The 27,477-nt window shown below is 36.3% G+C and overlaps 1 protein-coding gene across 1 annotated transcript in view; it reads left to right on the top strand.

Annotated features, from left to right (window-relative positions):
* METTL14 (methyltransferase like 14) overlaps nucleotides 287–27,477 on the top strand; it is a 34,065-nt gene continuing 6,874 nt past the window's right edge. Inside the window, exons 1-10 of the mRNA XM_003129231.6 lie at nucleotides 287–533; nucleotides 4,495–4,583; nucleotides 5,499–5,586; nucleotides 6,654–6,734; nucleotides 7,128–7,215; nucleotides 13,025–13,115; nucleotides 14,901–15,042; nucleotides 19,457–19,549; nucleotides 22,113–22,229; nucleotides 24,375–24,585. Coding sequence (XP_003129279.3) covers nucleotides 468–533; nucleotides 4,495–4,583; nucleotides 5,499–5,586; nucleotides 6,654–6,734; nucleotides 7,128–7,215; nucleotides 13,025–13,115; nucleotides 14,901–15,042; nucleotides 19,457–19,549; nucleotides 22,113–22,229; nucleotides 24,375–24,585 — 1,066 coding nt within the window. The 5' untranslated portion in view covers nucleotides 287–467. The remainder of the gene's footprint in view (nucleotides 534–4,494; nucleotides 4,584–5,498; nucleotides 5,587–6,653; nucleotides 6,735–7,127; nucleotides 7,216–13,024; nucleotides 13,116–14,900; nucleotides 15,043–19,456; nucleotides 19,550–22,112; nucleotides 22,230–24,374; nucleotides 24,586–27,477) is intronic.

Here is a 27,477-nt window from a genome sequence, read left to right as displayed (position 1 = left end):
CTTCTACCCGGCAATTTTTAAAACGTTAGGACTAGCAACTGAGGAATTTACGGCAAAAGGAATCAACGAAGCGGCCCACAACTCCTAACACACCAAGGGAGCCTTAAGTCTCATAAAGGAAAGCTCAAATGAGAGGCCCGGAGACCAGCCCACTCCATTTTTGACAGCTGCGTCCACCAAACCGCAAAGCTTTCCGAAACCTCTCCTGGGCTGGTGTTGCAGGACCCTCATTGGTTCCCTTGTAGGTGCCGTCAAATCGCAGGCATCCAGGAAGAGGCGGGACTTCCGGTCTGGAGGAGCAAATTCGGACCGCACCGGAAATACCTATTGAGGAAAAGAATATTGGGTACCCGCCGCTGGAAGCTGCTGGAGAATCTTGTGTTCCACACATTCGGAAGAAAGATTGGTGGGGGAATTTATCTCCTCATTGCCAAATTTTCGACGTAGTGGAAAACAAGAGTTGGGCCATGGACAGCCGCTTGCAGGAGATCCGGGAACGGCAGAAGTTACGGCGACAGCTTCTCGCGCAGCAGGTCCGCGGCCCTGGGAGGGGTCGCGAATGCGCGTGCGCGGCCGCTCTCTTGCCTCCACCCGTAACCCCCGTTTTCTGTCTCCTTACCTTCCGGGGTGCAGTCCCTTTTGCTCCCATGACCTTAATCCCTGGGCCTGCCTCTTGTTCTCAACTCACGTGGTGCCCCGAATCTTTTCCATGCGAGGTCATTGTGGTGGTGCTAAACCGAACGCCACGTTTGAGTGGTCTTCAGCAAACTTGATGGCCCGCGCAGTGTCTGGCACAGTGCTCAGTGATGGGGATACAAAGCTTTGGTTTTTGTGTGCAAGTTACCGCAGTTCAAGCAATGAAAAGTGACTTGTTTTCCCCTAAATTTCTCTTCACTACTTAAACAGTTGTTTGCCTTTCTTCATAGTCAGCGCTTAATTCTTAAGATTGTGGCTTCCTTGTGAAATAGATTTACAGTATCTTCTCTGGGATGATGTCTGAAGATTGCATTGGAAGTAGCCTGGGTGTAAATCTTAGATTCTGTATCTTGTGTGTTGCAGTCGATTGTGCTGTGTACGGTAACCTCGTCAACACCTACAGCTAATGTTTGAATTCTTACTCTGTATCAGTCACCACAAACGTCTGAAATAGGTAGTATTATCATCACTTAACAGATAATGAAACAGAAGCTTCAGAGGTTAAGTCATTTTTGACCCGGGTCTTTCACCGCTAGGACAGAAAATTGAACTCAGGTTTGTCTCTCCAAAGCTTATCTTCATACTCCCTGTGTATAAGTTAGCATTTACTTAAAGTATAGACTGCTACTTAAGTCTGAGGCTGTGTTTTCCATTCTATCATTCAGATCAGTGAAAGTGATGGGGGAAATGCTCATAGGCTTTAATAGGGCATCTTATTTTTTTTCAGTAATAAATCTTGTTTTTAGTAAGTGGAAATCTGAGACCTTTTCTTTTATGATGTCTTAAAAAGATTTATGGTACAGTGTTTAAAAAGTGGGTATTTGGAATCAGATCTGTCCCTGTCCTTTTGGTGTTGTGATTTTGGACATATCAGGTATCTTTTCCAGGCCTTTCTTTTCCCAGTTTTTTTTTTTTTTATCATGTTATCTTCAAAAATGATCAGTAGTTCTATTACCCCCACTGTTTAGTTTTGAATTCAAACCTCTATTTGATTCAAAATACATTTATAAACAGTTATTTGAGTGTCTCACTATATGCGAGAAGCTCTCGTAGACATTGGGAATTCAACTATGAATAATAAGTAGTCTTACCCTTGAAGAGCTTACATGGTGTGCAGAATTTAATAATGGCAGCCATTTATTAAATCCCTTGTATTGTTAAGACTCTGCCAAGTTTTTACTTATATTTGATCGTACAAGTCAGGTGCTGTCTGCACCTTATAGATGAAGAAAATAAAGCTCAAAGAATTTAGTTACATGCTGCAGTCCACAATGCTTTTAAGTTTGCAGGATGCAGTTTTAGGCCTTTGCATGCCCTTTGCAATACACCTAGTTGCCTCCTGGTGTAGTTGGACAGGAACCATTCCACTTAGGTAAGGATGTTCAATGTAGTCAATGACAGACTTCCACTTTTACCAATTTCAGCCTCTTTTTCACTTACTTTTCTCTGTATGAATAAGACAGACTGGTTTATTACTCTCCAGAATGTGATTTGTGCAATATATACTTGATTTTTAGTAATTGTCCTTCCTTTCTGATTTCTTTCTATCCACTGTGGCACACTCCAGGTCCAAACTTGATGAAATCTATCCTGATCTCCCTGTTTTAGGCTCTTTTCTCGCTCAGCTTCCATTGTCCTTACTGTTGAGTCCACTACTGTGTGTAACTAACCATCATACACAATACAGTTTGTGTGCATTTAATTCCTGTTGTGTTCATCTTCCACCCTAACTTTGTTTCTTGTCCAAAGTAAGCTTTTAATAAATTTTTGTTGATTAATAACTGTTAGAGTACAACTCAATGTGTATAATTTCCCTGATTTGCTTTTGGCTGCTGGATGAAGATATTGGATGCAGTGTATAGGCCCAGACCATGACTGTGGCAAATGATGTGCAATTTACATGTGCTTTTTACTGAACTTGTAGCTTTGTTTCAGAAAATTGCACTTGCTTTCAGATGATACCAAATTGTTGTAATTACTCAAATAATTTATTTAGGGTTACCACAATGGAAAGTCTGTTATTTAAGTTATTCTATTACAGTTTTTAAAAAAAAATTTGGAGTTTGAGAAGACAATTATATATGTGAGCGGAATTTGATTTAAAGCATTCGTCTTGGAGTTCCCATTGTGGCTCAGTGGTTATCGAGTCTGACCAAGAACCATGAGGTTGTGGGTTTGATCCCTGCCCTTGCTCAGTGGGTTAAGGATCCGGCGTTGCCGTGAGCTCTGGTGTAGGTTGCAGACGTGGCTTGGATCCCGCGTTGCTGTAGCTCTGGCGTAGGCTGGCAGCTACAGCTCCAATTAGACCCCTAGCCTGGGAACCTCCATGTACCGAGGGAGCGGCCCTAGAAAAGGCAAAAAGGCAAAAAAAAAAAAAAGCATTCGTCTTGTAAAACATTGTATTCTAATTTAGGCCTTGGTAGGAAATTTCATTTGTTCATTCACATATTTATTGAGCATCTGCTATAAGTCAGACATTATAAGTAGCTGCTGAACTTAGAGATTTCAATAGGACAGAGTTCTCCTCAGTAAGCTAACATTTCTTTGGGAGAGAAGTAAACAAAAGTAAATTGATAAAGTAATTGAAGTGTATCAATAAAAAAATTGAAAGTTGTGATAGAGACTGTGATTCAATATAAATAAAGAATAAACAAAAGTAAAGCTAAAAGTTTGTATTAAGTGCTTTGATCTGAATGAGGAAATTAGGAGATGAAAAGAATAATGAAAGGAGGCTGCCTATTCTATATACAGTATTCAGGAAAGAACCACCTGAGGAAATAATTTGTTTTCTTTTGAGATTTGAAGGGAATGGAGTCAGAGGTGGGAAGAAGGTTAGAAAGCATTCTACCTGTGAGAAGTAGATGTGTCTTCTGACTAAAGAGAAGAGTGATCGGGAATATTTTATGGAAAGTTGAAATAGCAGGAACAGTTGATATCTTGGAAGAGATTTATCATTGGAGAATCCTTAGGGGAGTCATGAAGTGGGTAGTCTGAAGAGGCAGTGGTAATTGTTTAAGATCAAGGCTGGGGACTTGCAGCTTTAATATTGTAGCACGCCTTCTCATCTTTCTTGAGTTTAAGGGGCTATTTAATGATGATTTCCTCATGCCCTTCTTGTACTTATATATATTATGGTTCTTCATGATCTGTAAATTGCATTCTACCCTTCTTGGTTTGGTTTTTAAAGTTTTCCCTGAATTGATCTCACTATGTAGCCAGGCTTATCTCAATAGTAATTTGTTTAGAAAGGTTATATTTTGCAAAATTTCCTCAACTGCCAACCAGAACTTGCATTACTATTTTTTGGGTATTTGTAAAGATTAGTATTGGCACCTGTAATCATTATATACAGCATTGGCTTGAGTAAAACTGAATAGGTATTTATTATATCATGGGGATAAATAAGGTACAGCACATGAGCTGATAGATGCAAAGCATTTAGCATAGTGCCTACCACACTATAAACCCTGTATGTTAGCTACTTTTTTTGGCTATTGCAACTCCTGTTAAATTGTGTTTTATTATTTGCTTTAAAAGTAGAGGACCGGCTCGAGTTGTTTTAATTTCAAAGTAACTGAAAGCATAAAATACTTTTCAGCTGTCAAAATCATTCATAATTAACATGGTTTTTTTCCCAAGGTATTTTCTGTTTTTCCCGCAAGGTGATTAGTCCATTTGCCTGCTGTGGTAGTTACAGGTATTTTCTTTTAATACTTGGTATATTAAATGCTGCTACAAATGGCTGAAAAGGCTATTCAGTGCATTGTGATCTAATTTTTGGTTTTTACCTTTTCCCAGTTGGGAGCCGAAAGTGCTGACAGCATTGGTGCTGTGTTAAATAGCAAAGATGAGCAGAGAGAAATTGCTGAAACAAGAGAAACTTGCAGGTCAGTGGATAATTTTTGTTGTTAGTGACATATTAATATTTGCGAAAGGAACATATTAATAAACAGTAATCCCAGGTATGAAGTATGTTGTTATGATAAGCATTAACATGGAGATTTGGAAAATATTGTATTTTATTGTTCATAAATTATGAAATATTTCCTTTTTTTTTTTTTTTTTTTTGTCTTTTTGCCATTTCTTGGGCCCCTCCTGCCGCATATGGAGGTTCCCAGGCCAGGGGTCGAATCGGAGCTGTAGCTGCCAGCCTACGCCAGAGCCACAGCAACACGGGATCCGAGCCGCGTCTGCGACCTACACCACAGCTCACGGCAACGCCAGATGGTTAACCCACTGAGCAAGGGCAGGGATTGAACCCGCAACCTCATGGTTCCCAGTCGGATTTGTTAACCACTGCGCCACAACAGGAACTCCTGAAATACTTATTTTCTAAGCATAATTCTCATTTACAAGTAGTTTAAAAATAGAATGTTAGACTAAGAATTAGCTTATATACCATAAATAATTTTACTTTAAAAAATCATTATAAAACACACATTTTACCCTAAAGGTAGTATTCATTTGGTAGTTCAGAAAGCATTTATAATTTTTCAGTATTGTAGTTTATCAACTTGAACATCAATTTTGCAAGACAGATTGGAATGATACATAATGTAGAAGTTTCTTTTTGCTATACATGTTATAAAAGCTTATTTTCTCATTTGATTGCTTTCTCATAAAAATATAGAATTATTAATCAGGTTGGATACTTTTAAGATTTATAAAAGGGGTGAATAGATACTGTTTAGTTAGGAAAAATTTGCCCTGTCTGTTTTCATAACCTGTTACTTAATATTATTGTAGCTATATTTATACATCTTATATATATTTGTGTGTGATACTTAGGTTTTAATTTTCAGGGCTTCTTATGATACCTCTACTCCAAATGCAAAACGTAAGTATCAAGATGAAGGAGAGACAGATGAAGACAAAATAGAAGAATACAAGGCAAGTATAAAATGGAACAATTTTATGGTCAAGATAAAAATAAATGTTTGAAATCCATATATTCTTAACCCAGGAAAACAAATTTATCAAAAGCTGAATTTTGACAGAATACTGAGTATATGTAATTAGTAAATTCAGACTTTTATATCAGTTTTCTTATTTTTAACACAAGAGGTTGTGGGTTAAATTCGGCAATGTATATAAAGTACTTAGCATAATGCCTAATAAGCACTAGGCAATAACATTCTTAAATAAAAATAAAAATAAGAAGGGAGATGTATCAGAAACTTTGCAGAATTGAATCAAATTTCGAGATGCTACAGTGCTTTTTCAAGTTGCATTATTCCATGCTAATGATAAAGGATAGTACAACTAAAATATTTTGAGACCTCATGGGTTAGATGGCATTGTAGAACCACTTCTGACAGAGGCCCAAAGAAAAACCCCAGTTTCTAAATTTGTAATTGCAATATTTAGTTGAAAAGAAAGCCAAGGACAAAAAAACTACCTCCATTTTTTCAAATTAATTGTTGTACAGTTGTATTCAATAGAGAAGAGAATAGTTTCAGTAAATCTCTAGGTATAACACCTAATTTAATAAATACTATCGTGTGGTGGTTGCATTTTTATATATACTAACATAGAACTTAAATATTTATGATTAGGTCAAATGATATACAGTTCCTAACATTTTAACATTTTTTGTTAAAATATAAAAATAGCAGTTTTGTATAGTTTGATCTAATAGAAATAAAATTGCCTCATTAGTGGTCATATCTTTTCTGATTTGAGCTAAATTCTAATGTTTAAGGTATTATATCTGAGGTAAATAAAGACATTTATTATTGATGAGAATGAAAAGGAAATTTTTATTTTATTATAAACATAACTAGTTAGAGCTGATGTTGATAAATCAAAGCCTTCACTGTTTGACTTTAACAGTAATTTGAAAATTTTATTGTATCTCAGGGAAATAAAATACTTAGGAGTCTTAATATTCAAGATATCATAATACATAAACTATTCCTCTTATATATAAAATGTCTACTTTGTCTTCCTTTTCCAAGGATGAATTAGAAATGCAACAAGAGGAAGAGAATTTGCCATATGAAGAAGAAATTTACAAAGATTCTAGTACTTTTCTTAAGGTAAGTAAAGTGTAGTATTGGTGCCTGTAATCATTATATGCAGACTTGGCTTGAATAAAACCAAGTAGGTATTTATTACAGCATGGGATAAATAAGGTATAATACATGAGTTGATGGATGCAAAGCATTTTAACATAGGGCTTACCACACTATAAACACTATGTTAGCGACTTTTTTTGGCTATTGCAACTACTGCTAAATTGTGTTTTATTATTTGCTTTAAAAGTAGAGTACTGTCTTTAGTAGTGTCTGTAGATAAGAGTAGTACTACCATTTTAGTGGTGATGTTTTCTTTTTTTTTAATCTATCACTTATATTTTGTTCGGCCTTATAATAAAAAATAAAGTTCAGAGTTAGCATACCTACCATTAATTATTTTGACTTTTTCTTTAGGGAACACAGAGTTTAAATCCCCATAATGATTACTGCCAACATTTTGTAGACACTGGACATAGACCTCAGAATTTCATCAGGGATGTAGGTATGTCAGATTCGTTGGGAATATGCTGTTGCTAGCTCATGATTACATGCATGTAATTATCCATTTTGTGGTTAATTTCTAACAAAATGATGTTTCCTGGCTTGGCTTCCCCTTTCCACTCTTAATACTTCTGGTACACGCTCTTTTTCTATCAAGCTGTGTTACTTTTTTCCTTCTTTCCTTTTTCCTTCTTTCCTTCATTTTGGTTCTGTGACTATCCCTTATTTTTATTTTACCTTCACTTACTACTTTGATGCTCTTTCTTTCTTTATGTAGATCTGATTTTCTGACCTGTGTTATTTTCCTTTTCTCTAAAGAATTGTCTTTAACATTTCTTGTAAGGCAGGTCTGTTGGCAGCAAGTTCACTCAATTTTTGTTTGAGAAAGTCTTTATTTCTCCTTTACTTTTGAAAGACTAATTTCATAAAATATAGAATTCTAGATTGGTGTTTTATTTCTTTGAACACTTTATATATTTTATTTCACTTCTTGCTTGTTTCTGGGAATTTGGATATAATTCTTAGCTTTGTTCTCAATAGGTAGTTTTTTTTTCTTTCTGGTTTCTTTCAGGATTTTTCCTTTGTCTTTGATTTTCTGTAGTTTGAAAAATATGTATGTGCATATACATATGTATATATGTGTGTGTGTATTTACATATACATATATGTATATGTATAGTTGGCTTTTGTTTGTTTGGTTTGGGGGCATTTATCCTGTGGTACTTTCTGAGCTTCTTGAATCTGGGGTTTGATGTCTGACATTAATTTGGGGAAATTCTCAGTCATTATTGTTTCAGATATTTCTTCTGTTCCTCTTTCTGTTTTTCCTCCTTCTGGATATTTTCATTACATATTACACCTTTTGTAAGGTGGTGTCCCATATTCTTTGGATATTCTGGCCTTTTTTTCCCCAATTTTTTTTTTTTTTTACTTTTCACTTTTTGAGATTTCTATTGAAATATCATCAAGGTCATATTCTTTCCTCAGCTGTGTCCAGTCTGCCAATAGACTGCATTTTTAAAAACAGTTTGAGATAATTCATGTACCATACAATTCACCCACTTAAAGAATATAATTCAGTTTTTAAAAAATATATATCTACAGGTTTATACAATTGTTACTGCAATCTTAGAATTTTTTTTAAAAAATTGAGGTATAGTTGATTTACAGTATTAAATAAGTTTTAGGTGTACCAATAGTGGTACAAAGATTATACTCTATTATAGTTATTATAAAATATTGGCTGTATTCCCTCTGCTATACAATATATTTTTGTTGCTTAGTATATGTGTAGAAGTTTATACCTCTTAATCCCCTACCCCATACGGCTCTCCTACTTTCTTCTCCCCTATGGTAACCACTACTTTATTCTCTCTATCTGTGAGTCGTTCTTTTTTGTTATATTCACTAATTTGTTTTATTTTTTAGATTCCACATATAAGTGATAATACACAGTATTTATCTTTGACTTAATTCACTAAGCGTAATACCCTCCAAGTCCATCTGTATTGTCGCAAATGGCAAAATGTCATTCTGTTTTATGGCTGAGTAGTACTCCATTGTGTATATACACAGACACACATCATATCTTCTTTATTCATTTATGTGTTGATGGACGCTTTGAGTGCAATTGCTGATCATATGGTAGCTCTATTTTTAGTTTTTTGAGAACCCTCCATACTGTCTTCCACAGAGACTACCAATTTATGTCCTACCACCAGTGGATACAAGGGTTCCTTTTTCTCCACACCCTTAGAATATTTTCACCTCCCCTAAAGAATCTGAGTAGTTACTAGCAGTCAGTTCCCATTCCTTCTCCCACAGTTGCTCCCCAGCCTTAAGTAACCATTAATTGACTCTTGTCTCTATTGGTTTGCCTATTCTAGACACTTCATGTAATTGAATGAAGTGTAATATCACTTCATTGTGATATTTTGTGACTAGGCTTTTTTCACTTAACAATGTTTTCAAGTGCCATTGATGTTGCACATGTATCAGTACTTTATTTCTTTTTTTTGCCGAATAATACTCCGCTGTATGTTCATACTGCATTTTTTAATCTATTCATTTGGTTGTTTCCACTTTTCGACTATTATAAACTCTACTGTTATGAATATTCTTATAAAGGTTTTTTGTGGATGTATGCTTTCATTTCTCTTGGGTATGTGTTTGGTAGTGAAATTGCTGGATCATGTGGTAATTCTGTGTTCCTACTTTTTGAGGAGCTGCTCAACTGTTTTTCAGGGCACTGGACCATTTACATTCCTACCAACAATATGTGAGGGTTCCAGTTTCTTCACATCCTTGACACTTTCTACTATCTGTCTTTTTAATTCTAGCCGTCCACTATGAATTAGTATTTCATTGTGGCTTTGATTTGCTTTTCCTTAGTGACTAATATTAAAAACCTTTTCATATGCTTATTTTCCCACTTAAATACCTACTTTGGAGAAATGTCTCTAAACTGCTTATTTTTTAAATGGTTATTTGTTTTTTTATTATTATATTGTAAGAGTTTTTAATATATTCTTAGTAGAAATCCCTCATTAGGTGTATGATTTATAAATATTTTCTTCTGTTCTGTGGGTTGTCTTTTCACTTCCTTGATGGTATCATTTGCAACACAGACATTTTTTTTTTTTTTGTCTTTTGTCTTTTTGTTGTTGTTGTTGTTGTTGTTGCTATTTCTTGGGCCGCTCCCGCGGCATATGGAGGTTCCCAGGCTAGGGGTTGAATCGGAGCTGTAGCCACCGGCCTACGCCAGAGCCACAGCAACGCAGGATCCGAGCCGCGTCTGCAACCTACACCACAGCTCACGGCAACGCCGGATCGTTAACCCACTGAGCAAGGGCAGGGACCGAACCCGCAACCTCATGGTTCCTAGTCGGATTCGTTAACCACTGCGCCACGACAGGAACTCCAAACACAGACACTTTAATTTTGTTGTTCCTGATATGGTTCAGTGGGTTAAGAACCTGACAAAGTGTCCCTGAGGATGTGGGTTTGATCCTTGGCCTTGCTCAGTGGGTTAAGGATCGGGTTTTGCTGCAAGATGTGGTTGAGGTTGAAGCTCGGATCCTGTGTTGCTGTGGCTGTGGCCTAGGCTGGCAGCTGCAGCTCCAATTCAACCCCTAGCCTGGGAACTTCCGTACACCATAGGTGCAGCCATAAAAATCAAAAAACTTTTTAAAAATTCCAATGTTATCCACTTTATTTTTTTCTTTTGTTGCTTGTGAACAACATGTAGAAACTATTTTCATGGGCAAAATTTAGATGTGGCATAAAAGGTTGTGATAGTGGTAAGTGAAAATGTCTGTCACAGAGTGACAAGTATACATGTACTTATGTAGGACATGTATGTAAATATATATAGTTTTATGAGGAACTTAAAATAGTCAATCTCATGGAAGTAGAGAATAGAGCAGTGGTTTTCAGGGGCTGGAGGAGAGAAAAATTTGGAGTTGCTCATTCAGTTGGTATAAAGTTTGAGTTATGTAAGATGAATTCATTGTACAGATCTTCTGTATAGCAAATAGCCTGTGGTCAGCAGTACTGTTGACTATAGTCGACAACACTTAAAAAAATTTAAGAGGGTTGGAGTTCCCGTTCTGGCTCTGGTTAACGAACCCAACCAGTAACCATGAGGTTGCGGGTTTGATCCTTGGCCTTGCTAAGTGGGTTAAGGATCCAGCATTGCCGTGAGCTGTGGTGTAGGTTGGAGACATGGCTCAGATCTTGCATTGCTGTGGCTGTGGCTTAGGCCAGTGGCTACAGCTCCAATTCAGCCCTAGCCTGGGAACCTTCATATGTCATGGGTGCAGCCCTAAAAACACGAAAGACAAAAAAAAAAAAATTTAAGAGGGTAGATTTCTTATTTAGTGTTCTTACTACACACGCATTCAAACCAGATGAAACCAAAGAAACTTTTGGAGGTTATTAATATGTCTTACTTTGTTTGTGGTGATAGTTTCACTGGTATATGCATATTTCCAAACTCATCAAATTGTATACATTAAATATGAGTTAAATATGTAAGTTTTTTGTTTATCGGTTATACTTCAATAGGAGTTCCTGCTATGGCACAGCAGGTTAAAGATCCAGTGTTGTCTCTGTGGTAGCGTGGGTTCGGTCTCCAGTCCAACACAGTGGTTTAAGGACCGGGCATTGCCACACCTGTGGCGTAGATTGCAGCTGTGGCTTGGATTCAGTTCCTAGCCCAAGAGCTTCCATATGCTGTGGGTGCAGCCATTGAAAAAAAAAAAATGATCCTTCAATAAAGAAGTTTTTTGTTTATCAATTATACTTCAATAAAGCTTTTTTTTTTGTTATGATGAGTTGTATAACCAAATTTCATATCAGCCTTTCTGTTTTTAAGGCACTTATTTCTCCAAGGCAAAGAAAATGTACTTAGGAAACTATTATGGATTGAGAAAAATTTGTACCTTCTTTTTTGTATATGATTGAGAGCTGTCTCTGCTGTGACTGTAATCACATCTTCAAACTTATTTCATTTGAAATTTGATCTCTAACCATTGATTGAGGAGGCTTTACAAAATCTTTCACTTTTTTACTCTTTGATATTAAAGTTATTAAAATGTACTTTAGGTTTTTAATTTAAGATGTTTATATAATATATATTGTTATGGGAGTTCCCATTGCGGCTCAGTGGGTTAAGAACCTGACTAGTGTCCATGAGAACATGAGTTTGATCCCTGGCCTCACTAAGTGGGTTAAGGATCCCATGTTGCCATATGGGTCACAGATGTGGCTCAGATCTGGTATTGCTGTGGCTCTGGCAGCTGCAGCTCTGATTTGACCGCTGGCCTGGGAACTTCCATAGGCCACAGGTGTGGTCCTGAAAAAAACAAATTATATTGCTATGAATATACTTCTTGCAGGGGAGAAAGAAAAAAGCAAATAAGAGCTTTTAGGAATCTTTGATAGTCAAAGCCCTACTTATCGTTACAATTGTTTATGTAGGCATTATGCTGTTTTACCTAAAATTTCTTATGAGGCTCAAAGATTTAACTGTTTTTGAGGACATGGGAACAATGAGTTTCCTCTTTCTAACTTATGGGAGTTATAGATGTTTTTTAAGGTCCCAAGCTTGAAAATTTATTTGAGGATTTGGTTTATAGTAACAAGGAGATGTGAGAGCTTTAAAACTATAAATATTGATGTAGGAAATATTCTTAGAGAAAACAGATTGTCTTGGAATTGGTAGTACAACTGAGATAAGTAATCAGACTCATTTTCTGCTGTTACAGACTCATCATCTTCTTAATAAGATTTGTTCTGGAATTGTGTCCATAAAGCACAGCCAGTTAACTTAAGATCATCAGTAGTAAAGAAAAGAAATCCTCATTTTCTTTGCATAACTAAGAAACTAAGTAAAAATCTTAACAATCACTAGGAGATTCATTAAGAGAAAGAATTTTTATTTAGTAAAAAGAAAAGGAAAAAAGCATGATAGAAAAAATTTGTTTATTCTTTTCCTGAGAACAGAATGGCTAAACTTGATGCTCTAAGCAGATTGTTTAATTTAATAAACATGAGGAATTAAATGGTTTGTTGACTTGATCTGGTCTTTAGAAACCTGAGTGTTTGCCTGCATGTGGCTTTAGTGTCATTAGGTATAAAATGTCTATATGAAATGTTGAAAAATACTCAAAGTTAACTTTTTTTTTAAAGGATATAAGAATGATGAGGTAGCTGTGTATTGTTTTGTTTTCCTGAGAGGGTTCATCACCTTTGAATTCGCTGATACTCAGTTGTCTTGAAATTTAGAATTTACTGTTTTTCCTCCTCAGGTTTGGCCGACAGATTTGAAGAATACCCTAAACTGAGGGAGCTCATCAGGCTGAAGGATGAGTTAATAGCTAAGTCTAACACTCCTCCTATGTGAGTGGGTTTTTTAAAATTCCAATCTTAGGCTTAAAATATCAGTCCTTTGTTTGTTTGTTTGTTTCTTGCTTGCTTTTTAGGGCTACACCCACAGCATGTGGAGTTTCCCAGGCTAGGGGTCTAATCAGAGCTATGGCTGCCGGCCGACACCACAGCCACAGCAACGCAAGATCCGAGCCATGTCTGTGACCTACAGGACAGTTCACGGCAAGGCCGGATCCTTAACGTACTGAGCGAGGCCAGGAATTGAACCCATGTCGTCATGGATACTAGTCGGGTTCGTTAACCACTGAGCCATGACAGGAAACTCCCCAAAAATATCAGTCTTTTTATCCTGTAACCCTTCTGTTTGAAAAAAATTCAGCACCTCTGTAGGGTTAACATACTGTCTTTTTTCTATATTGCAAAATGTATTATTTAAAACTCCAGTGCTGAGTATACAATGGGTTCTCATTTAATTTTTTTGCCAGGTGTCTAAATAGATAATTTACTTACAGTGTCTTTAAATGTTTATCTCTTAGAAAATATTTGTATTCTTGACTATCTTAAAATGTTTGTAAATGACTTTTCTTCTCAAAAATTATTTATTGAAAAAAAATTTAGAAAACTTAGTGAAGGAAGAGAAGATGAAAATTCATTATAATTCAGCATCCAGGGATACTATTCTTAACATTTGGGGATTCAGAAATTCATCTTAGGAGTTCCCATTGTGGCTCAGCAGTAATGAACCCAACTAGTATCCATAAGGATGTGGGTTCGATCTCTGGCCTTGCTAAGTGGATTGAGGCTCCAGCATTGCTATGTGCTGTGGGGAAGGTCACAGATGCCGCTTGGATCCTGTGATGCTGTGACTGTGTTGCAGGCTCGAAGCTACAGCCCCTATTCAACCCCTAGCCTGGGAACTTCCATATGCCATGGGTGCGGCCCTAGAAAGACAAAAAAAAAAAAAAAAAAATCGTTTTAACCTTTGCCAAACAGAATAACATTTCCCTCAAAAAAAAAAATGTGCGTAAGGTCTTTGAAATTGGAGAAACTGTTTATTTCACATTTAGCTTACTTTGAACTTATTTGTACATTTAACAATTTGCCAAAATGTATACTGTTAATGATTAGAAGAAACACAAAGAAGTCTGAGTTTTTGGAAAAAATAGTAGCAGAATAATAGTCATACTATTTAAAAATACTTAACATTTAAAGTATTTTATATTTATATTTAAAATACTTTTATATTTTTATTAAAATACTTTTATTCTAAAGGTTATGTGGAAATAACCTTTAAGTAAAGGCTAGTATTAATTTATACTAAGTAGCTGGAAAGGACTATAAACATTATCAACAAACAAGCAAAAAAAATTATGTCCATCTTCAGGAACTCTTTTTAGAGAGAGGAATTTAAAACTTACGGACAGTTTTTCTGACTTGACAAAACAGTTGAGGAAAAAGTAATGTGATAGACCTTGGAATATTCAGTTGATAATGAAAAGGGGCTCTGAGCCTTACATCTGTGTCTGGATTTTCAGTGTAAAAATGAGAGAAGTATAGATTCTGGATGTTTGTGGGAGATTATGCTTTTACTCTGTAGTGTGATTATGTCCGTGACCTAGGGAAGAGCCTTGGTAGATGGTTTATACTGTCTGTACTGATGAAAGATGCCACTCCATGAAAAGGTATTTAGTGATTAGTTCATGATGACTTTGTAAGTAGTTTTTAGGAAATAATAAATTTCTTTTATTACCATCTGTAAAGTATTTGAAATACTCTTTTTATGCTTTAATCAAACAGGTACTTACAAGCAGATATAGAAGCCTTTGACATCAGAGAACTAACACCCAAATTTGATGTGATTCTTCTGGAACCCCCTTTAGAAGAATATTACAGAGAGACTGGCATCACTGCTAATGAAAAATGCTGGACTTGGGATGACGTATGATGAAACTTTCTACGTTGTAATCAATTATTTAATTTTCAAATGAATATATTTTTATTTGATCAGAAAATAAGATTGTAAATATCCCTCCTTTTTTGGGATTCATATCAAGAGTTATAGTTTATATTACTGCTGAAGGTCCAAGGTACATTAACAAATTTTACATTATCTTTAGTCTGATTTTTTTTTTTTTGCGGGGGGGTTCTTTTCTAGAGCTGTACCTGTGGCATATGGAGGTTCCCAGGCTAGGGGTCTAATCAGAGCTGTAGCCACTGGCCTACGCCAGAACCACAGAAATGCCAGATCTGAGTCTCGTCTTTGAACTACAACACAGTTCACGGCAACACCAGGTCCTTAACCCACTGAGAGAGGCCAGGGATCGAACCTGCAACGTTATAGTTCCTAGTCAGATTTGTTAACCACTGAGCCATGACAGGAACTCCCGATTTATCTTTTTGAAGCTAAAGTTGAGCAGGTATTGAATAAATAGTCTATAGAAGATTCACAGTTCCAGTCTTAGAGTCCTTGGATGTATAGCTAGAAATAAGTCTAGAAACAGACTGAATAGTTGATAATTTTCTATACTTGGTTAGTTTTAGTAGTTATCAGAGTATATATATATGTATATAAAAACATAATTTATACTCTAAGGAACTTACAGTGTAATAGTTAAAAAGGATATATAATTTCAGTATAATATAATTGTGATAAAGTTATATTTTCCTAAATAAAATGAAAGAAACTGATAACTTCAGTTAATTACATAAAGTTAGCTGTTTTTACTGATCATTTAAAAAAATAACAAATGTTTATTGAGAACTGCTCTGTACTAGGCAACTAGTTACTAGATATTCAAAGATAAGTAAGACTTAGTATTTGGCCTTAAGGAGCATGCAGTTTATTGGGAGAAACATTGATCTAAATTGCATTATTAGTTCATTCATAGCGGACTGCATAAGGTGATCTGAGAAAAACTGACCAAGTCTGGGAATATGGGGCCATAAACAGAGAGGAGGTGATACATGAATAATATAAATAGATTAGTTGGATTTGGCCCAATGAAGAAAAGGGTGGGATAGGGGTCCCAAGCAGAAGGAACAGCAAGAGCAAAAGGGGTGGAGGCAAAGATGAATTGGGGAGCTCTGTGTAGATTAGTATTGTTGGAACACAGATCAGGACCATCTTGAGATGCTGTCTTCTTAGAAGCTTGGATTTTGATCGTGAAGGCATTAAGGAGTCTTTGAAAGGCTTTAACCAGTTTAGAAAAATGATCAGATTAGTGTGTGGAAGGGGATGAACTAGAGAAGTAAAGTCTGGGGAGGGGAGAGCAGTTAGAAGGCTGTAGCAGAGGCTTAGTTTGGAGATGAAGGGACCCTGATTTAGGGTGATGGTTGTAAGAATAGAAAGGAGGTGGTAAATTCAGTAATGTTTAGTAGATACTTCTGGTGAGATCCTATGGTTACAATTAGGGGAAGAGTTATGGATGATTCAAAGGTTTGAGTCTTGGGATAAGTGGGTTGAGTTATCACTAGCCGAGGGAGTTGATTTAAGAAGAGGAGCAGGATTTGAGGGGTTAGATAATACTGAATGTTGATTTTGAGGTGTGAGATATTCACATGAAGGTTATGATAGTATTTAAGGACAGGCAGATCTGGTCATCTCAGAATACAGATTTTAGAGGGTTAGCACATTAAACCTATGAGAATAAATTCATTTGACCTGAGACAGTGTCTCAGTTAAGATAGTATGGATTGACAGTAAAGCCTCAGGAAACTTTTACATGTAAGAGGCACATGTAAAAGAGATGTGAAAAGAATGGGTCAGAGGTGAATGAGGAGAACCAAGAGAATACGAATGTCATGGAAGGTAGGGGAATAGGAAGTTTCAAGGAGAGTGTGATCAGGAGCATTAAACACAGAAGAGAGGGAAGAAAAAGAGACTGTGTTTCTAGGAAACTGCCTTTTTTTTTTTTTTTTTTTGTCTTTTGTTGTTGTTGTTGTTGCTATTTCTTGGGCCGCTCCCTCGGCATATGGAGGTTCCCAGGCTAGGGGTTGAATCGGAGCTGTAGCCACCGGCCTACGCCAGAGCCACAGCAACGCAGGATCCGAGCCGCGTCTGCAACCTACACCACAGCTCACGGCAACGCCGGATCGTTAACCTACTGAGCAAGGGCAGGGACCGAACCCACAACCTCATGGTTCCTAGTCGGATTCGTTAACCACTGCGCCACGACGGGAACTCCGCCTTTTTTTTTTTTTTTTTTTTCCAGTGGGTTCGGGGAGGGAGTTTTGGTGGTGGCCTTACCCACAGCATGTGGAAATTCCTGGGTCAGGGAACAAACTTGTGCCACAGCAATGACAATGCCAGATCCTTAACCCACTGCGCTATCATGGAACTCCCTTAGAAAATTGCTTTGAATCCTTGTACATCCTCTTCTGAGTAATGGTAGCTACGGTTGTTAATATTACTTATTCTTCAAGATATACCTTCAGTTTTTTTCTCCTTGAAGCTTTTCCTATCAGCTTCAGTACCTCTGACACTTTTATTTACATTTTATTTTCATTTTACTTCATAAGTTTTTACTCTCCTCTGATAAGTGTAATCTGTGTTTATTGTTGAAATTTAGGGAGGTATAGAGTATGTAGTATCCCCAAAACTTAAGGTTAAAGAAGTAATGCTCTTGATATTTATTGTGAGAGGTTTTCCAGATTTACCTGCCTACCAGTAGTATATGAAAAATACCTGTTTCGTGAGTTCCTGTTGTGGTGCAGCAGAAACGAATCCGACTAGGAACCATGAGGTTGCAGGTTAAATCCCTGGCCTCGCTCAGTGGGTTAAAGATCCAGTGTTGCTCTGAGCTGTGGTATAGGTCACAGACTCAGCTCAGATCTAGGCTTGCTGTTGCTGTGGCGTAGGCTGGCAGCTATAGCTCCGATTAGATCCCTCGCCTGGGAACCTCCATGTGCTGCAGGTGTGGCCCTAAAAAGCCAAAAGAAAAAATCTGTTTCACCATATCTTCATTAAACTGATTAATAATATAAAAGCAATTCTTTGTCAATTTAGTCAAAAAGAAAAGAAAATTGAAAAAACTAATCTTATTATATCTTCAAATAGTAGTTAGGTTAAACTTTGACAATCTCTAAGGTTTGGTCAGTGAAGACACAAGAGCTTAAATTATGTATGACGAACTAATAGATTTTTTTAAAGGAATTCCATTTTATATGCATATTGAAGTTTCATCTGGCCCCAGAGCCCTGAGCTCTGTGATGATGATATGTGATGATATTCTAAAGAAAGTGCCAGTAGCTAATACAAATAAAATATAAATAAGAAAAGTATTTGGGTTTCACAAGTATTCTTTTTCACATTAGAGTGTCAGAAGTGGTTAGTGTGTGTTGGTTAAAATACCAGCATTTAGCGTTTATGATTGCAAAGTCAAGAGAGTAATTTGCTTAATATTCTTCACTGATGTGTGTCATCACTTCTCTTTAGCCATACCATGTATAAATGTGCACAAGAATATATGTGTCAGCGTGTGTTACATATTTATTCATGTTCCTATGGGACTATTAGAGAAGGAGATTTATCAAGACTTATAAAATTGAATAGGTTTATGCCTATTGTAACTTCCATTATTGCTGTTGAATAATGTTTTTCTGCCTAGGTAAGTAAAAGATGGTTATGGTCTTTTCCTCAGAATTTAAGATATTCTTAATAAATGAAACTAATAAATGTTTGGCTGAGCCATGGTCTCTGGAACTTCCTGTGACAGAAAGCTGAAAGAAAAAGAATACCATTTTACAGTGGTAAAATGGTTGCTTTTATAGTCATTTATATAAGTATATAGTATTCACAAAATTTAGAGATTTAATTATTGAAGAACTTTTTGAAATGTGACACATTGAAGACATACAAAGCAAACAAAATATGTATGTTTTTGACATTTCAGACTTAAAGTAGTCAATATAATGAAATGGGTGTATTGATTTATTTTATTTAGAACTGCTCTACTGGAAACCAAGGCCTCCCCAAACATTTGTTGTTAGCTTTTATTTTAATTTTTCCCCTAACTTTGGAGTAATTTAATCCCTTTTCATTTCAATTTCTCTTTCTGTAAATGGTAATAGGTTGTTCTCAAGCTATATCTTAAAAACTCCGTAATTCTCTAAGTATGGTTTCATATAGCTTCTGTACATATAAAGTCAAATGTATGTGTGTGTATGTATGTATATCATATGTGTTGTCTTAATACCAAATGAGAAAACAAGAGTAGAACATAGGATAAAATTTATTTTTCATTGTATTTTCTAGTGAAAATTAGTACATTTAAAGAACACGTTTATTGTGGTCCCGATAAATCTCAGTGGTTATTCTTTTGGATCTCAGTGGTTATTGTTTTGGTTTCTTACAGATCATGAAGTTAGAGATTGATGAGATTGCAGCTCCTCGATCATTTATTTTTCTCTGGTGTGGTTCTGGGGAGGGATTGGACCTTGGGAGAGTGGTAAGATGGTGTTTTTTAAAGTGGATTTTTTAATTCAGAAGAAAAAATATATTACAATATGTTGCATAAGAAGTTCAGAGATTAATTTTATTTTGTCCTTCATTTCTTGAATAGTACTAAAATATTCAGAAAATAATGCTTAGAAAAGCATGTGCAAAAGGCAGTACCCCTTAGTCAGTTAACTAGCACTAGGGATGAATAAATCAAAATATGATTTATTAAAGCTTCATGAAGAGAATAGAGGTTTGAAATGAGAGCTCAAAAACAAGCAGCTTAGTGTCATTTACTGCTCGGTGTTAGTAGCTAAAAAGTATTCTTCAGAATAACATTAACTGAATTCCAAATGGAAGTCAAATCAAATTGAAAAAATACCACAGCATCTGGAAAACAGAGTTTGATCAAAGGAATGAGAGTGAGAAAGAAGTTGTAACACCTCAACTTAAGTACCTTATCTTGTATTTCAAAACTTCTTTGTTTTTTGATTGGATTATTTTGGATTTCTAAATGGAAACAAAATAATATAAGCTTTTTTTATCCAAGAATAAGGGAAGCATTGTGGCTAGGTATTAGGAGTCTTTAGTTTTGGTCTCAATTCTGTTGTCCAGCAGTGAAACTTGAGGTCAAGAGATACTTACTCTTGTGGTTTTCAGTTTCCTCACTTGTTATTGGATAATAATTTCCATTTGTAGGACATATTACTTGATATACAGCAAATGACCTCATTTAATTCTCATAATTTTAGGTGTCCATTTGACAGGTGAAGAATTTAAGTAGGATTCTATTGAGATAAACTTGGTTTCAAATCCTGAAATTCTACAATTGCTTTATATTCTCTGTATGAATAGCAAGTTTGAGACTGTTGGAAAACATCATTGCTTCTGCCATTTGTTAACTCCATGGTAAAACTATAACTCTATTCCAGTTGGATATCTATTTCATTGCTGGCACTCCTCTAAGATGCTATAGAAAAGCTATGAAAATAGAAACACACTATATGTTTTTATAGATAAATTGGTACTTAGCTTTTTTAGCTCTAATGTCTGTCTTTGGGCTTTCCTTCCGCTCACTAGATTAGGCTGAAATTGATTAGGAGATTTTATCTTATTTGTTTTTACGCAGTTTATCATATTGGTATAAGTAGATTTTGGCCAAAAACAATTACAAGAATAATTCAGTTTGAAAATACTCATGAGCATTTGGTAAGTTGATTAGGGCATGTTGGACAGAGGCCATTGTGATATTTAGTGAACGTCCAGTGCAAAACACATATTGGGGGACAGGACAGATACTGATCTTGATTTTTGTGATTTTAAAGTAAATAAGTTTTATTTTGAGGTGTATCTTGAGCATTCTTGAAGAGTGCGTATATTTTATGCTACACTGCACTTTATTTTTATTTGATCATAGTACCAACAATCTTGTACTACACCATTTACTTATGTCCCCCTACTTTTGCTCTTAAATCAGCTTGGGGTAAGTCTGTATCTCATTTGTGTTATTATTCCCAGCAGCTAGCCATCACTTACATATGGTAGGCCTCAAAACACCACTCTGGGTGATGAATTAGCTGGTTTTCTTTTTCTTTTTCTTTTTAGAGCTGAACCTGCGGCATATGGAAGTTCCCTGGCCAAGAGTCAAATTGCAGCCACAGCTGAGGCCTACACAACCACAGCAGTGTGGGATCCGAGCCACATCTGCAACCTACGCCACAGCTTGCAGCAACGCTGGATCCTTAATCCACTGAGTGAAGCCAGGGATCAAACTTGCATCCTCACAGACACTGTGCCAAGTTCTTAACCCACTGAACCTCAAGGGGAACTCCCCGACTGGTATTTTTTGTGTGTTCATATGTAACAGATTTTAGGACACTAAGGTTCATATCTCTCTATTCTCTAGGTTATATAAAGATGAAAGTAAAATTTTACCCAGTAAAGGGAAAAAAAATATATATATATATATAATAATTTTAAGTCTTTGAATTTTTGAGCTAATAGTATTAAATATATAAAATAACATTTTATAAGATTCATATGGAAAGAAGTAGTTACTTAGAACAGTTTTTGGCTTTGTCAGTGGACACACAATTGAGGTGGCAGGAATGAAGTTATCTTTTGAATTATATTTTGGTAGCTTCCAGTCTATTTTGTCAATGATTGTTCAGCAGTTAGTTGTCATTTTGCTGTTTTCATGAGAGGAGGTGGTTTGGAGTCCTTCTACTCTGCCATCATGTAAAAGTCTCTGAATTATTTTTTGATTAAAGAGGAGCTCAGTGTTTGCTTATCATTTAAAATCCACTTTCTGTTGATGACAGTGAGGTTAGTATTAAAGAATTGGAGTATCATGTAGTTCTCTGTTTTGATATTAACTATATATATTTTATTAATATCTAAAAGGTATATTTAAAGACTAGCATTTCTTTTTTTCTACTTCTGTTCTGAAACATAATTACTGGTACGCCTTGGAATTTAGCATCTCAAACCTCTAGGAAGTTTTTAATGCTGGTTGGTTATTTTAAGTATTGTTTATTTCTTTTGGCTAAGGATTTTTTTTCTTTCATTTCTAGTGTTTACGCAAGTGGGGTTACAGAAGATGTGAAGATATTTGTTGGATTAAAACCAATAAAAACAATCCTGGGAAGACTAAGACTTTAGATCCAAAGGCTGTCTTTCAGAGAACAAAGGTATTGCCTTTACTATTTTGTTTTCTTTATTTTCATTTTTTCTCCCAAGCATTTCCAAATGACTGCATACTGTTTAATTAATTTTGCTGAAAAAGTCCTTAAGACTTGTATAAATGGCATTGAGCATTAAAGTAATACATCCAAGTTAATTTTAAAATATTTTATTTACTCAGATCAAACTAAACTGTGCTGGAGGAGATAATATGTATTCCTGCATGTCCTAAACTGCTTTTATTCTAAGTCAGATATGGGCTTTGGGTACTTTTTTTTTTTAATTATTTTTATTTTTTTTTAATTACTCAATGAATTTATTACATTTATAGTTGTACAATGATCATCACAATGCAATTTTATAGGATTTCCATCCCAAAGCCCCAGCGCATCCCCTCACTCCCCAAACTGTCTCCTGTGGAATCCCTAAGTTTTTCAAAGTCTGAGTCAGTATCTGTTCTGCAAAGAAATTCATTGTGTCCTTTTTTCAGATTCCACATGTCAGTGATAGCATTTCATGTTGCTGTCTCACTGACTGACTTCACTTAGCATGATAATTTCTAAGTCCATCCACGTTGCTAAAAATACCATTATTTCGTTCCTTTTAATGGCCGAGTAATATCCTCTTGTATACCACATCTTCTTTATCCACTTCTCTGTCAATGGACATTTAGGTTGTTTTCATGTCTTGGCTATTGCAAATAGTGCTGCAGTGGACATTGGATACATGTGTCTTTGTTTTGTTTTGTTTTTGTTTTTGTTTTGCTTTTTGCCATCTCTTGGGCCGCTTCCGCGGCATATGGAGGTTCCCAGGCTACGGGTCCAGTCAGAGCTGTAGCCACTGGCTCCAGTCGGAGCTGTAGCCACTGGCCTACACCAGAGCCACAGCAACACAGGATCCAAGCCATGTCTGCAACCTACACCACAGCTCATGGCATTGCCGGATCCTTAACCCACTGAGCAAGGCCAGGGATCAAACCCGCAACCTCATGGTTCCAGTCGGATTCCTTAACCACTGAGCCACGACGGGAACTCCACATGTGTCTTTTTGAGTCATGGTTTTCTCTGTATAGATGCCTAGGAGCGGGATTGCTGGATCAAATGGTAGTTCTATTTTTAGTTTTCTGAGGAATCTCCATACTGTTTTCTACAGTGGTTGCACCAATTTACAATCCCGCTAACAGTGTAATAGGGTTCCTTTTTCTCCACACCCTCTCCAGCACGTATTGTTTGTAGACTTTTTGATGATGGCCATTCTGGCTGGTGTAAGGTGGTACATCATAGTGGTTTTGATTTGCATTTCTGTATTAATGAGTGATGTTGGGCTTTTGGTACTTTTGACCCCCAGATTTTTTTCCTCTCTCTAGGCCCAGAAAAAAGAAATGGAGCAAAAAAACTCATAGCTGGCCAGCTGAGATTAATATTTCTTTCCCCTTCCCTTCTTCTTTTTCCTACAGAAGAACGTAGACAAGAACCTCTGCTTTATAGGACTGCCTAGCTAGTTTTCAGGCTTTTAAGTTTGTCCTGTAGTCTTTGCCTCTTTAGAGAGCAAGCGGTGGAGGGTCTTTCTTAAGTCTTTCTTGGACTAGAAATTCTTTTGAAGGAAATTTAGGCCATCCTTACTTTTAGTTCATGGAATCAAGTGAGGTTAAATTTACTTAAACCATACTTCCATTATCCAGATTAAATAAAGCTCCAAGAACAAAGAAGAATTGTTTGATTTTCACATTTACTTATGTTGAGTATTTAGAAGTCTGTATCCATGCTTAAAAATCCCATCTCCATTTGAAAAAGCTTACACCTTGTATATACTTTTGATCCTGGATCATGTGAACATCATTTTAAGATTCCACAGTCAAATACCATGTTCCCATAACTGCTGAAAACAAGTTATTATCAAGTGTTGCAAATAAAAGATCCCATTGTTGTTGACTCAGTTCTAAAATGTGATGGCCCCAGGTTCAATACTATCAGGTCTAGCTTCCTTGATATTCTTCCCACATACAGAAATCCAGGGTTTTGCCCGTAGAACTATCTCAGATATTCAGAGAAATGAGGATTGTTTTGGAATTGGGTACATCAGAAATGTAAAATGTTGTAACATATGACTGTTGATGAAAAGGGATTAATCGTTGTGCTCTTACTGTTATTTAGGAACACTGCCTTATGGGAATCAAAGGAACTGTTAAGCGTAGCACAGACGGGGACTTCATTCATGCTAATGTTGACATTGACTTGATTATCACAGAAGAACCTGAAATTGGCAATATAGAAAAGCCTGTAGAAATTTTTCATATAATTGAACATTTTTGTCTTGGTAGAAGACGCCTTCATCTATTTGGACGAGATAGTACAATTCGACCAGGTAAGATGTCAGAGGAAAAAAACTTTTATAGTTCCTTGGAACATAGATGTTAAGAAGTAGCACACAGGAGTTCCTGTCGTGGCTCAGTGGAAACGAATCTGACTAGCATCCATGAGGACACAGGTTCAGTCCCTGGCCTCACTCAGTGGCTTAAGGATCCGGCGTTGCCATGGGTTTTGGTGTAGGTTGCAGACGTGGCTTGGATCCCGTGTTGCTGTGGCTGTGGTCAGTGGCTACAGCTCCAGTTCAACCCCTAGCCTGGGAACCTCCATAGGCTGCAAGTGTGGCCCTAAAAAGACAAAAAGAAGTAGCACCCAGTGCTTTGTAAAATAAAATTGTTAGGATGTGTTCGATTCCTCTTCTTGATGCACTTAGAACATGCCAAGCTCATTCTTGTCTCACTACTCTTCCATGGTCCTCTCTGCTATCATGCAGACACCTGACAGACCTTTGTCACAACCCTGTCTCAATTAGCCAACTTCCCACTTCACTCCCTCCTCTCACCACTCTCTCTCCCTTTGATCTCTTTTCTTTTTCTTCATAAAGCACTTACTGTTAACTGAATTGTAGATTCATTTGAGCATATGTTTACTCTTTCTCTTTAGCATGCAGTCTCATGGAAAGCAAAGATTGTCTTATTCTCTTCTTTCTACCTGCCATTCAGGTTATTCAGTAAATACTGTGTTGAGCCAAGTGGACATTTGGTCCACACCAAAATGTCCTTGATATTTAGTCTTGTTTAAAACATCCATAAGATGTTTGGTCCATAAGGTCAGTGCCAAAAGGTTCTTGATATTTGGCCCTGTCCAAAACCATTTGGCATGGACCACATTTTCTCATTTGCTCTAGCTCTATCAGCTAGAAATTCTGTTTAGGAGTTCCTTTTGTGGCACAGTGGTTAACGAATCCGACTAGGAACCGTGAGGTTGTGGGTTCAGTCCCTGGCCTTGCTCAGTGGGTTAAAGATCTAGCGTTGCCGTGAGCTGTGGTGTAGGTTGCAGATGTGGCTCGGATACCGCGTTGCTGTGGCTGTGTTGTAGGCTGGTGGCTACAGCTCCGATTGGACCTGTAGCCTGGGAACCTCTATATGCTGCGGGAGCAGCCCTAGAAAAGGCAAAAAGACCAAAAAAAAAAAAAAAAAAAAAAAAGAAATTCTGTTTAAAGATGAAAGGAGTCAGAATCTTACTTGTTTTAAATCTACATTTTATAAAAAGTAAAAGTTGAAAAAGTTACAGTAGAATAATTGTCCTTAGAAATACCTTAGAATTTAGAAACTCTGATGTTCATTCTGAAAAAAAGTGATCCTTAAAAGCTGCCTTATATACATAATCTATGTATATATGTGTAATATAATCTGTCCCTCCTCTCCCTACCTCTCCAGCCTAATCAGCTATTTCTTTGTGAATTGCTTTGATGAACTGATGGTCTCGAATTTCATAAAGTTGTGTAAAATGATAGAAAAATAAAACTACATTCTTTTTATGAATAAATATTTTGCATGTGAAATGTTTATTCTGGGAGTTCCCATTGTGGCTCAGCAGTAATGAACCTGACTAGGACCCATAAGCATGTGGGTTTGATCCCTGGCCTCGCTCAGTGGGTTAAGGATCTGGCATTGCCGTGAGCTGCAATGTAGATTGCAGACACGGCTTTGATCTAGTGTTGCTGTGGCTGTGTCATAGGTCGGCACCTACACCTGCAATTTGACTCCTAGCCTGGGAACTTCCCTGTGCCGCAGGTGTGGCCCTAAAAAGCAAAAAAAAAAAAAAAAAGAGAGGGAGGTTTATTGTGGATTTTGGCTTTAGAGAAAATGTTTCCTATATTTAAAAGTAAATGTTTTCTCTCCTGGCGGTTTGTTATTCAGGATTGAGTTGCTTAAATTATCATTTTGTTACTGCTTTTTGGCATAATATTGTGGTCATATAACACACACCTTAAGATTTCACTCATTTGTAGTTTGTTGAGATTTGCGTTTGATCCAATTTAAATAAATATTCCAAGTCCAGTTGATAGGAACATGTATTATTTTTGTTGTTGGTTGTAGTATTTATTTATTGCTGATTTATTTATTTATTACTGTAGTATTTATTTATTGTTGATTTCTGCCATGACTTTACTGATTTTTTTAACTGCTTATTCTGTGAGAAAGGTATATTAAATATGAAATTTATGGGTTGTGATTTTGTTTAGTTGTCAGTTTTTTATTTATATTTGCTATTCTGCTGTTAGACGTATATAATGTAGAATTTTTATGCCTTCCTAGTAGCTTGACCATCTTAATATTATGAAGTGTCCTTCTTTATCCATTGTTTCTTAGTCTAAATCTTGCTTCATCTGACATTATCATAGCTATCCCAGCTTTCTTTTGGTTTGTGTTTGCATCATATATTATTTCCATCTTATTTTCAGTCTTCTATAGCCTTACCTTTAAGGTGTATCTCTTGTGAACAACATATAGTTGGTTTTCATCCAGTTATTGTTATCTTTTTTTGTTTGTGTGTTTGCTTCCATGGCATATAGAAGTTCCCACACCAGGGATTGAACTCATGTTACAGCAGTGGCCCAGGCTACTGCAGTGACACCACCAGATCCTGCTGTGCCAATGAGAACTCCTTGTCTTTTTCTTTTAATTGAATTGTTTAATCAGTCTGTATTTAATGTAATTCCTGCTATATATGTCGTAATTACCATCTTACTGTTTGCTTTATGTTGTTACCACCTGTTTTATATTCCTTTTTCTCTCATTTCTTTGGCTTGATTCAGGTATTCTTATATTACTCATTTTTTTCTTTTTTATTAGCTTGTTAATTACATGTTCTTTTACTGTTCCCTCAGTGATTATCTTGGAAATTGCAGCATTCATCCTTGAATTATGAAATTCTAAATTAAAAT

Source organism: Sus scrofa, chromosome 8 (assembly GCF_000003025.6).
Source record: "Sus scrofa isolate TJ Tabasco breed Duroc chromosome 8, Sscrofa11.1, whole genome shotgun sequence".
Taxonomy (NCBI): Eukaryota; Metazoa; Chordata; class Mammalia; order Artiodactyla; family Suidae; genus Sus; species Sus scrofa.
Note: the sequence above shows the minus strand (reverse complement) of the source record. Positions and strands in the feature narration are given on the sequence as shown.